At 37.3% G+C, this 12,749-nt stretch overlaps 1 protein-coding gene across 1 annotated transcript in view; it reads left to right on the forward strand.

Moving 5' to 3' along the window:
* Positions 1 to 12,749, forward strand: part of AQR (aquarius intron-binding spliceosomal factor) — a 95,857-nt gene that overhangs the window by 31,171 nt on the left and 51,937 nt on the right. Inside the window, exons 10-15 of the mRNA XM_081107938.1 lie at positions 1,472 to 1,536; positions 2,633 to 2,749; positions 4,268 to 4,381; positions 6,422 to 6,525; positions 8,274 to 8,376; positions 11,324 to 11,444. Coding sequence (XP_080964064.1) covers positions 1,472 to 1,536; positions 2,633 to 2,749; positions 4,268 to 4,381; positions 6,422 to 6,525; positions 8,274 to 8,376; positions 11,324 to 11,444 — 624 coding nt within the window. The remainder of the gene's footprint in view (positions 1 to 1,471; positions 1,537 to 2,632; positions 2,750 to 4,267; positions 4,382 to 6,421; positions 6,526 to 8,273; positions 8,377 to 11,323; positions 11,445 to 12,749) is intronic.

Below are 12,749 nucleotides of genomic sequence, written 5' to 3' on the forward strand. Positions count from 1 at the left end.
AGCCCTCCCGCTGTCCTCCCTGGCTGGCCAACCTCCCGCGTCCTTCCCTGGCCCTGATTGTGCACTGGTGGGGTTCCTCAGCCTGGCCTGCACCCTCTTGCAAGCTGGGACCCCTTGGCAGATGTCTGGAGAGCTGGTTTTGGCCTGATCCTGCAGTCAAGGCTGAGAGACCCCACTGGTGCAACAAATTCACCCACCAGGCCTCTAGTTTAATAATAAATGGTTAATATGCAAATTGACCAAATGGCGGAACGACCAGTTGCTATGACGTGCACTGACCATCGGGGGGCAGATGCTCAATGCAGGAGCTGCCCCCTGGTGGTCATTGTGCTTCCACAGGGGGAGTGCTGCTCAGCAAGAAGCCGGGCTCACCTCTGGCAAGCGCAGTGGCAGGAGCCTCCCCCGCCTTTGCGGCAGCACTAAGGATGTCTGACTGCCTGGCTTAGGCCCACTCCCTGCGGGGAGCGAGCCGTCAGTCAGACATCCCCTGAGGGCTCCCAGACTGCGAGAGGGCGCAGGCCGGGCTGAGGGACGCGCCCCTTTCCCCCCCATTACATGAATTTCGTGCACCAGGCCTCTATTAAATTTAATAAATGGATTAGTATAAGCATTTGTAGGGTACCTTCTATAGGTCTAGTGCTGTGTTAGTTACTGCTGAGAGTCCTTAGACTGAGCAGCAGTAGAGACCCTGAAATTATCTCCTTTTTAATTGAAACAATCTTGCCAGGATGGTTTTAGCTAGTAAAATGGTAGACCATTTTCTGGCATTCGGAAAAACCTTGTACTCTGAAAATATGCATGTCACAAGACTAATTATTTACAACAAAAATGTGTTTTTTACAGTAGTGCATTATGCTCATGGATAGTATAAAATAAGTGATTTAAAAACATTTTATTGCTCTGTGTCATTGACATGTTAATGTCAAAAGAAATACATGTACAGTGGAAAAAAGTCCTAAAAATTATCCCTTTAATTGGTTTGGTGTGTATCTTTCCCACCCATTTTCTGTATATTCTATAGTATATTTGTATGCATACATGTGCACATATATGCATGTGTTTATGCACATGAAAGGAGTTCTAGAAAATTAGCATGTCAAGACAACAAGGAAAGTGGGGCGAGAACTTATATAAAACTGCCTTTCTAGTTTTTATATATCAGGTTTTTTCAAAATCTAATCATTCACAAATTTTTAAAAATTAACACTTTAAAATATTTTTGCAAATCTTATTTTTATAATGTGTTTCTGATCCAAGCTAGGTTTTTCGTTTTCTTATATTTGTAGAGCTAAACATAAGGGTACGGCCTGCCTTCTTTTGAAATCTATGTGAGGTCCTTACTCTGATCATAGGCCAATCCTGATGAATAAGAGACAAGTGGCCTTGTTTAAATCACTGCCAATTTTAGGATTTAGTAACACAGAATAACCTAAGCAAGAAAATTCTAACATGCTTTCTTCATTATATCTAGAACCTGTCACTATGGACAAAGTTCATTACTGTGAAAGATTCATTGAACTTATGATTGATCTAGAGGTAAGAAGTGTGCAGTGACTTTTCTATCGTGTAATAATCATTAAGGCGGCTAAGATTATGTATATGACACTATAATGAAATATTTTTTATCACCTCAAACTGGCCTTAGTTTAATGTGCCTATTTCAGAGTGTCTCAGAGAAGAAAGTCAAAGTAGTTGACCCTTGAAGTTTTCAGTTGGCTGCTGTTTGTAGAAAAAACATTATTCAGTATAGTTGTTAACTATGAGCTCAGCAGTGGCAATTTATTTTTTGTCATATTTTAATACCTCTTCACAGAGTTCTCAATAGTGGCTGAAATCATGGGTTTGTGGCCATCTCTTTAATAATCTCACTTTTAAAAATTTGCCTAATATTGTTGATGAAGAATGATACAGCTGCTATTGTCAATTTTTCTCATTAAGATTCTTAGAAAAGAAAATTTCATACTATTAGGTTAAGGATTTTGATGAAAAACTCAGATACAGAGTTGGTGTCCTTCAGATTGAATTTATTTCCTTTCCATCTTTAGTGAAGCGGATTGAAAGAAAATCCTTTCTGTCTGCTCCTTATCTGGAAAGGTGGGGTGGTTTCTTGGCATGAGGATCAGAGTATTAAACTAACAGTCATTCATGAGATCTTCATTCACTTTCTAGCTCTGCCTGTAACTAGTTTGTAATCTCTGGGGACCTCAATAACTTCACCATAAAATGGGGGTGTTTGATTAGATTAGTGGTTTTCACACTGGCAGTTCCGCAGCATTGCCTTGCTGACTGTCAGAGGGGGTGTGGGGGGTGCGAGCCATAAAAGAATTCTCCACTCAGGGTTCCTCACTCCCTGTTTTCTCAAAGCAGCTTCATTTTTAAACCTATACACAGTACATATTGGGATTTCATATAGGATTTTATATGAAAAACAAACAAACTCAAAAATCTGTATTTTTTGAGAAATATTAACACCGAGTTTATTTACAACATGGACTTTGCTTTGTGCATGGTGTCTTTGGGCGACTGGAGGGGACTTTGGATGTGATTAACACTTTCAAGTTAAATATCAATAATTTCACCTTCAGCTACAGAAAACCTGCAGACTTACTGCCGTGGTGTTTATTTTTTCTAGGCCCTACTCCCCACAAGGCGCTGGTTTAATACCATCCTGGACGACTCCCACCTTTTGGTTCACTGCTACCTTTCCAACCTTGTTCATAGGGAAGAGGATGGCCATCTTTTTTCCCAGGTGAGCATTGATGTATCTGAACATACTTACTCTTCTTATTTCTGAATTGACCTTTTTCTGCCATGAAACTGGGAGTACCAGAACATCACACAAAGTAATTTTGCTTTACATTGAATTGAATAATGAAGATTTCTTATTAGTCATTTTTTAAGTAAAATCAAGTCCTAATGTACAAAATGAATGCATTCCTGTATAGGTGGCCTCTAATACTGGCATAACTTTTTGCTAATCACATGTGATTTTATTATTATTTTACTAAATTATGTGTGATGTGGTCCCACATAACCACTGTGGAATATAACAGATGATGAGCATTCATTTCAAGTAAACTATGCCCTAACACTATGGCCCTCCTTCCATGAGATGATGCTGCCAGGCAGTTGAGAGCGTGGATGTGTATACGCTTTGTTTGTTAACTTGGATAAGAAGATGAAAGTGTTAGCATTTTGCGTTTCCTGTAATGTCATCCAGAAGAAAAGTCTTCTAACAAACTTCTAACACTTGTCTTTTGATGAGGTCATAGTTAGAGATACAATTTTTATGTGTTTACATATTATAAGACTTCTTTTATATTATGTCTGTGAGCATTCCTTTTTCTTTCTCATTCTCTTATTAAATCCCAGTGATTTAATTCATATATTAAAATCCTACCATCCGCTATGCCATAGATTAGAATTAAGAATAATAAAGATTTGGGGCAAAGGCAGCCTAATGAACTGTGCTGCTGCTGCTGCTGCTGCAGGGGAAGCAGGCCTCGCTTAGCAGCAGGAACTGAGCCAAAGCACAGCCTGATGGCCATGGAGACTGAGGAGAGGAGTAGATCAGTTAGCCTTCCCCACCTTGCTGTTTTCCCTCACGGATGAGATTCCCCTATCATGAATTCCAAAACCCTCATTCAGAAAATTCTCAGTGGCCAAAGTAGAAGACCTCAGGAGTTTCCTCTAGTGGTATAGTTCTATAAATTTGCAGTCATGTAGATTGATTTCCCCCCATTGAAATGATTGGCTTTGATTAGATCCATGGTCGGCAAACTGTGGCTCGCTAGCCACATGCGGCTCTTTGGCCCCTTGAATGTGGCTCTTCCTAAGCCTTAGGAGTATCCTAATTAAGTTAATAACAATGTACCTACCTATATAGTTTAAGTTTAAAAAATTTGGCTCTCAAAAGAAATTTCAGTCGTTGTACTGTTGATATTTGGCTCCATTGACTAATGAGTTTGCCGACCACTGGATTAGGTCATCAGTGTCTCTTATTATTGGGGTTGGAGCCTAAGTTCTTCTCTGTATAAGTAAACCGTGTATATGAAATAGACTTAATTTATTCACATACGTATCTGTTCTCACATAAATAAAACACGCTTGGGTATGTTCTGAAATGTTTGTTGTACTGTTTACATTATAAAATTTTTCAGCACCTCTGAGAAGGTAAATGGACTTATTAGTTTTAATAAACAGTGTCTGTTGATGCTTTCTTGCTCTTATGTTCACACAGTTTGTTAATTTAAATATGTCCTTTCAGCTTTTGGACATGCTTAAATTCTATACTGGTTTCGAAATTAATGACCAGACTGGAAATGCTCTGACAGAGAACGAAATGACTACCATTCACTATGATAGAATCACTTCTCTACAGGTAATTGAAATGCATGATAGCCTTTGCTTCTGCTCCATAATGTCAGGCCATGAGTAATTTGTGATTTTCATAGTACAAATAGAATAGGTATTAATTTAATACTGTTTTCATTTTGAACTTTGAGTTCATGAAAAAAAAAGTCTTGCTTTCATAGGCCTCATCCTGATACTCAGAAATAATAGTTACTGGGCCAATTTAATGCATTTAAATATCAGTTGTATTTTATGAAAGAGATATTTCAACATATGACAAAGTAGTATGAACATTTTGTACATTTTTTTTTAACTTGAAATTTTTTTAATTTTTAATTTTTAAGCCTTACACAAGGACATGTTTTTACTGATTGGAGAGAGAGAGAGAGAGAGAGAGAGAGAGAGAGAGAGAGAGAGAGAGGAGAGATTCATTGGTTGCCTCCCACAGTTGCCCCTACCAGGAATTGAACCCACAACCCGGGTATGTGCCCTGACGGGGAATGAATCCCACCACCTTTTGGTGTACAGGATGACGCTCTAACCAACTGAGCAACACTGGCCAAGGCAACATTTTGTACATTTTAAAGATAAACACAGGTAATGAAATTTAGCAGTATAGCTCAGATGTAAAAGAAAAAAAAAAATACCTTTGTGTTCTACTAATGCTCTCTTGCTCTTGAGCTCCATTTTCTCTGGTGGCAGAAATAAATTTTTTTTTTAATATATTCTGATTTTTTACAGAGAGGAAGGGAGAGAGAAAGTTAGAAACATCAATGAGAGAGAGACATCGATCAGCTGCCTCCTGCACACCCTCCACTAGGGATGTGCCCGCAACCAAGGTACATGCCCTTGACCGGAATCGAACCTGGGACCTTTCAGTCCGCAGGCTGACGCTCTGTCCACTGAGCCAAACCAGTTAGGGCAGAAAGAAACTTTTGTTTGTCAATTTAAAGTAATTCAGTTCTTTCTGTTCTAAAAAGTCATTTTTGGGATAAAGACTCAAACTTAACTGTTTCTCATGATCAATTCCACTGTCTCTCACAGTGTCTCTGCTCTCCCTCTTCTTTCCCAGTTGGCACTGGGGTGCATGGAGACACTAGGATAGCCTCGTTGTTTGGAAGAGGAGTGATGGGCACAATGTCTCCATTCAGACTTCCTTTCCTGCTTTCCTCGGAGCGTTATTGTTTTTGTCCTTGTGCCTCTGCCCTTGAAGTGACCCTGGCTGGTATGGCTTGTGGTCTGTGTTCCTGGCACAGGCAGGGCATGATGATTGCCCTCAAGGAGCTTGGCTGTCTCCCTGCTGACAAGGCCCAGCTTTGTTCTTGATGGTGCTAGAACTCTCCTGAGAGGTGACTCCCATTCATTTCCCAGCTTAGCTCACTCTTCAGGTTTGCATGGCAGGGTCATTTGCCATTGCCTGTATTAATCTCATGGCAAGCTCATCCATAACCTTAGCAACCTTCTGCATGATCCTCTAGGGGGTACGTGAAAAATTCTGGGTCTTCTGTGTACCACATGGGCATTAAGGAAGACTAGGAATGTTATCTCTTTCTCCTATCAAATCAGCATAATGCCACTATTTCTGTTTTCTTCGAGCTTACCCCATGTTGGTTGGGGTGGTAGGCCCTCTGTTTCCAGGGTTCTCATGTAAAGCAGGGTACAAGCTCACTATACTTTTGTCCTCAAGCTATCTCTTCAGTGGGGGTTTTCCATAAAAATTAAAACTTCCTTTTAGTTTTGTTAGAGCCATTTCTCGATAATAGTGTTTTGTTTTTCTTCCCTCATGTCAATGAAGCTGGCTTTCGTATATATTCAGAGGACAAGTTTAGAAATAAAAAACTGAACATTGACTCTTTGTTTTTGCATTTCTGCTAGAACTTTTCTAGTTTTCCCCCAGTGTATTGACTGCTTCTAGCTAAATAAGGCAGAGGTCACATATGAGAAGCTTTAAAAGAGAAGTGCATAAATATATTTTTAAATGTTTTTACTATAGAATATATAAACTGTAGATTGTATTAATATGTGGACATTAATTATTGATATTTTTTTGTTTGCTTTTCTTTTCTAGAGAGCTGCTTTTGCACATTTCCCTGAACTCTATGATTTTGCCCTCTCAAATGTGGCGGAAGTAGATACTCGGGGATCCTTGGTCAAGTTATTTGGACCTCTTAGGTAAGGTAACATGAAAGGAAAACAGAATTTTAATGTTTTCTTTTATAGTACCTTAGGTAATGTTACTTGCTGCCCTATTTATTGACAACCAGAACTAGCTAGTGCTTCTCTAGCATGTGGTATCTTTGAGTGACCTATATATAATTATCCATCCTTTTCTGTTCTTTGTAAAATTTATGTTTTTCATAACATACAGTTTCCTAGATTTTAATTTTTTCTTAGAATATAACATAAACCTGGTATCCCATCAGTCATAAACAACATACAACAGAAACCAAAAATGTTCATCATACACTAGTCCCCTCTTATCCACTGTTTCGCTTTTTGTGGATAAAAACAGAAACACTCAATGGAAAATTTCAGAAATAAACAAATCATCAGTTTTAAATTGCATACTGCCCTGCTTTGTCCTGCCTGGAACGTGAATCGTCCCTTTGTCCAGTGATCCTTGCTGTATACCTACTAGTCACTTAGTTGCCATCTTGATAGCCAGATTAACTTTTTTAGTGTTGAAGTGCTTGTATTTCATTATTTTAATTTATGCCCCAAAATGCAAGAGTAGTGATGTCAACAATTTGAATATGCCAAAGAGAAGCTATAAATTACTTCCCTGGTTTAATAAGAAAGAAAGTATATGCTAAGGTTGCTAAGGTCTTTGAACCTTGAAATTGTGAATCTTGAAACTAAAGAAGGAAAAAGAAATTCATGCTAGTTTTGCTGTCTCACTACAGACTAAAAATTATGGCCACAGTGCATGATAAATGCTTAGTTAAGATGGAAAAAGCCTTAAGTTTGTGGGTAGGAGACACAAACAGAAAATGTTTTCCAATTGCTGTGCCAGAAAGCATTGAGCCTATATGAAGACGTCAGCCAGGGATCCCCTGAAATGAGTGGCACCAGGGCATTTACTGCAAGGAAGGGATGGCCAGACAGATTCAAGAATAGGCTTGGACTGATATAAAAATTCCTGGAGAGGCTGCATTTGCCGATGAAGAAGCTGCTGCCATGTTTCTGGTAGAGTTGAAGAAGTTGATTAAGGACAAAGGTGTGTGTGTGTATGTATGTATGTATGTATGTATGTATGTATGTATATACTAGAGGCCCAATGACTCGGCCCTCGCAGCCCCGGCTTCATCCAGGTTGTCCGGAAGGTTGTCTGGACGGTTCAAAATTTTTATTTTTGCCATTATTCAAGTCTGAATAGCCATCATTTGTCAGTTCTTTCAAATAAGCATCGTATACAAAATGTGGACCTCCCATTCTATCACAGAATTTTTAAAAAAACAGATACTCAGGGGTCCAGGTTTATAACTGCTTCTTTGGGGACATTCTTATAACTGGGGTTTTGTGGTTTTGTTAAAACTGCGTATGGCATGCAGAATGCTATAACTACTTATAGTACCAGTTGGTGCCACTGCCTTGATCTGTGCCAGCAGCTTTGACCGCCATTGCTTTGCACTGTCACTGTATATGTAAAGACGGTGAAAAAATATTGTTTGAGTATGAATATAAAAAAGTGTAGTCATTGCAGACTTCCTAAAAGGACCTTCTCAGGGACCACAACAGGTTTTCAGAAAACACTTTGAGAACTCTGTATTAGGGGCTTTCGTTGCTGATATTTTATATTTGCTACTCATGTTACAGGACTATATTTTCTAGGTAAAACTTTTTAAACGATCTATAAAATTACATATTTCAGAAGTGAAGTAAGTTAAAATATTCTGATTTGCATCTTCTCTATTCTGCAGTTCAAATACACTCCACCAGGTGGCATCATACCTCTGCTTGTTACCAACTCTTCCTAAAACTGAAGACACAACTTTTGATAAAGAATTTCTTCTAGAATTGCTGGTAAATACATGTTAATATTCTTCAAACTTTGCACGTGGTTTTCCCTACCTGTTTGAATGACCCTTAAAAATGTAGATTGGTACATATTTTTTCTGGACTAAAGATTACATACATAATTATGTTATCATTTGGTTTTATCTGATTTCTTTTCTCATCTCTTGGATTTTTTCAAGTTTTTTACCTCTTAAAACTGCTTTATGGAATGGATTTGTTCCATGCAAACATGTATGAGCAACTCCTATATCAGGCACGGGAGTCATGCACTGGGGATCCATAGGTAGCTGACACCATTCCTGCCTGTAAGGGGTCACAGTTACACACTCTTATTTAATATACCATATGTAGGACCTTGAATATGAAGCCCTACCTTTATCACTAGAAAATTCAGGAATGTTTAGAAATAAAGTTACCACTAACTTAGTGGTTTAAGAATTCTAAGGATTTCTTAATCATTTTGGGAAGTGACGGCTTTAACTCTTAAACTAATTCTTTTTTTAATAAACTTTTATTTGTTCATGCAGTTTTAGGTTCATAGAAAAATTGAGGGGAAGGGACAGACCTTATTTTTAATTTCAGTAAAATATTTAATAAAATGGATGAGTATGTACCATACTCCCACTATGAAAATTTAAGTTGTTTGCAATGTTTACTATCGCAAATAATGATGCAATCCTGATACATGCCTCTTTGTGCCCATATATGGACATTTAGGAGAGGTACCAAGAAGTGAAGTTATTTAATTGAATCGTGCTGCTTATTTAAAAGATAAAAGATGCAGCCATATTATCCTCCAAAAGTTTTATGTTCCCACCAACAGTGTTTTAAAGTATGTCTCTTTAGGCTCTTATCAGTATTGAGTATTACAAGTCATCCCAATTTTTGCCAGTCTCACGGGGAAAAAAAATAATAGCTTGTCTTAATTTTTTTGTTTCCTGACTGCCAAAAGGTTGAGGTTGTGGGGTTTTTTTTCATTTGTTTTAGATTTTATTTTTATACTTATACATACATGCACTGTGATGTATATATACATTTTTTACACACATGGAACCATAATGGGCACATGGTTTTGTGACTTATATTCCAAGCTAATACTTTTAATGTAGGGTACAAAATATAGTGCCTTACTGTAGAAAGAAAGATGATATATGCTAGTTTTTTGGGGTAGTAACAGTAAACTTTGTAGCAGGTGTTTTTAAGCCTGGTGACAGGTGTGTAAGTGCCATTTGGAGAGAAATCCTTGGGAAGGGTTTTAACTTAAATTCATGTATGGGAAATACTCTTTTTTAAAATTTTAAAAAATTTCATTATTTTTTTTTATACCCATCAAAAATACTTTTTATTGATATGTTACTTGTATGAAATGTGTGTCCTGGGTCACCATCTTTGCTTTCTTTTTTATAAATCACTTTTCATTGTCTCTGACTACAAGTGCTTTCTGAAAATTCCTTGTTGTGTTTCCTGACAATTTAAAATCTTCTCCTGTAAGTCAGGGTTGGAAACGAGGATTTTTCCAGGAATCTTTGTATTAGAAAATAGTTCTGAGTATAGAGTTGATTCTATGCCTTTTAGTGTTTTATAGCTAAGATTTCACCCTTAAAATTTAAATAGTTATTCCAAAAGAAAACAATTTTTAAAATTTATAGTGCTCTAGCATTATCTTTCCTTTATCCTTCTACTGAAGGATTTCCTTAGGCTTTGGATTCTTCTTACTAGTATATCCAAATTATGATTAAAAAGTTGAAATATGCATATTATTTGGATGATATCACACTGTCATCTTCCCTAAAATAATACTATTTCTACTGAAGAGATGTGACAAATTTTCAAACATATCATCTTAGCATACGTTAATTAGGCAACAAACTTAATTCAGTATTTGAGATAAATCACAATGGAAGGGTACATAGAGTTCATTAAGTCCACCTATCTCATGTTATAAATTAGACTGAGACCACCTTATTACTAAACTTTCCCAGATTGTTTAGCAAGTCAGTATAAGAATGAAAACTATTGCCTAGGACAGTAGTCGACAAACACATTAGTCAACAGAGCCAAATATCAACAGTACAACGATTGAAATTTCTTTTGAGAGCCAAATTTTTAAACTTAAACTATATAGGTAGGTACATTGTTATTAACTTAATTAGGGTACTCCTAAGCTGGCCTTTGCTAAAAACGTCCTCAATCTGATTGAGGTACGTTCGCTGAGGTCGACCCCTTCCAACTCTCCCATCCACACTCGTCTTGTATACTTATTTCATCTATCTCAGTGGTCGGCAAACTGCGGCTCGTGAGCCACATGCGGCTCTTTGGCCCCTTGAGTGTGGCTCTTCCACAAAATACCACATGCAGGTGTGCACGTACAGTGCGATTAAAACTTCATGGCCCATGCTCAGAAGTCGGTATTTTGTGGAAGAGCCACCCTCAAGGAGCCAAAGAGCTGCATGTGGCTCGCGAGCCGCAGTTTGCCGACCACTGGCCTAGGATTTGGGGCTTCCATTTTTTTTTCTTACATAAACCAGTGCTGAGTGCTATGGTTTCTAAAGTCTTGGCATGTGGCAGGCACTTTGAAGCTATTTTATAGTAGTCCATTCATTTTCATAAGAAACCTGAGAGGTGACTGACATTTTATCTTTTTCAGTGAAAAGGAAACTAAGATCAGGGAGGTTGAGGTACCTTGCCTGGCTTTTACATAACTCATAAGTAGAGGTACTGGGAGTTGAACTCACATCTGTCTGATTCCAAAGACCATCACGACTGGTACTTCCTGCATCTTTGACTTCTTAGGGGAGGAGGTGATTGAAAAGGGAAATGAAATATCTTGTTAAGTGCTACAGTAACTGCAAGATATGAGACTTTTCACTCCATGCTTTGGGTGAATTTTTCCATAAATTATTTTGATTAAAAAAAGATGCTTCTAACTTTCTGCCTGAACCTGTTCTTTTAGGTATCTCGTCATGAACGTCGAATTTCTCAGATTCAGCAGTTGAACCAGATGCCTTTGTATCCAACTGAGAAAATCATATGGGATGAAAATATTGTCCCAACTGAGTACTATTCAGGGGAAGGTATGATAAAGAATTACAGAATCCAGGTGTAGCATGAAACTTAGTTTAGAATTCATATGTAAATGAAAATACCCCTACGTACTATTACATTAGGATAATTTTATGGTACCCTCAAGGTAAACTTTAGAAACTAGAAACTATTTAGTATTTTGACTACTTTGCTTTAAGGATTTAAATTTTAACCATAATGTCACCAAATATTTGGTAGTGCTTTTTTAGAGGCTCTTTGAATTCCTTATAGAGCCAGGTAATGACCACCATAAAAACACATTGTCCTTTGTTAATAATTAACCTTAGTTTTGATTCAAAATGGTACCATCTGGTTTGTTCACTTACCTATTTTAACAGATCGTTTCTAAATGCTTTTGCTCATCTAAGGATGAGGATTCACCACAATTGAGTATATGCCAAAGTGCATTCTCACACATTTTGAAAGCATATTTCAAAAATTTGAGAAAAACTTCTGAACAACAGAATTAGAAGTAATGTGGCTATTTTAAAGACATGGCCAGTGTAGCTATTGGTACATTTATTTAAAAGAAAAACTTATTTCATAGTCATATCCTGAGATATGACTCAGGTAAACCCAGTATGCTAAAACTGCTAGATTTCAGAATAGGCAATCTTCATATCTCTTAATGTCTGACAGTGATTAATGCATTATTTCCTCATTTTTCTTATTTGTTCATACTAAAAGCATTAATGACCATATATGTATGATGTCTAACTCATTGACTAGTCGGTCCCTAAAGGGCAAATAACACTTAAGAATATTTTGTCTTTTTAATAAAAAGTTTATGTGTCCTTAAAAATGTAAACAGTCTTATAGCTAGCTTTTGGTACTAGTCAATGATGCTAGTCTGAGTTTAAGACATATTTTGATTAGTAAAGTATTACTTTTCTTCCATTCCCATGGTTAATGAATTTAAATAGAAAGGAATACTTTTCAGAATTTAAGTTTTTATACATTTCATAGACTGAGATTAGTTGCCAAATGGTTGGACTTCAATACTGTTTTCAGAGACGTGGCTACGTCTTGCTGTTATTCACTGACCATAGATGGGGCTGTGCTGTGGAGCCCAATACCTGGTGCTGTGAACTAAGCAAGACCCAAGCTCTGACTGCACTATCAGCGAGCTTCTCCAAGCTTCTAAGGAGAGAAAATAAATATAAAATTGGGGCAGAAATAAAAAATACAGTGTGAGAATTGTAAAAAAAAATCTTTGTAAAACTTCTTATTATAAAATAAACACTAAATGCAGAACATTACTAATTATCATAAGGGAAGCACCATGAAACCCTTAT

The sequence above is a fragment of the Myotis nattereri genome (assembly GCF_964212035.1).
Source record: "Myotis nattereri genome assembly, chromosome: 1".
NCBI classification, from domain to species: Eukaryota; Metazoa; Chordata; class Mammalia; order Chiroptera; family Vespertilionidae; genus Myotis; species Myotis nattereri.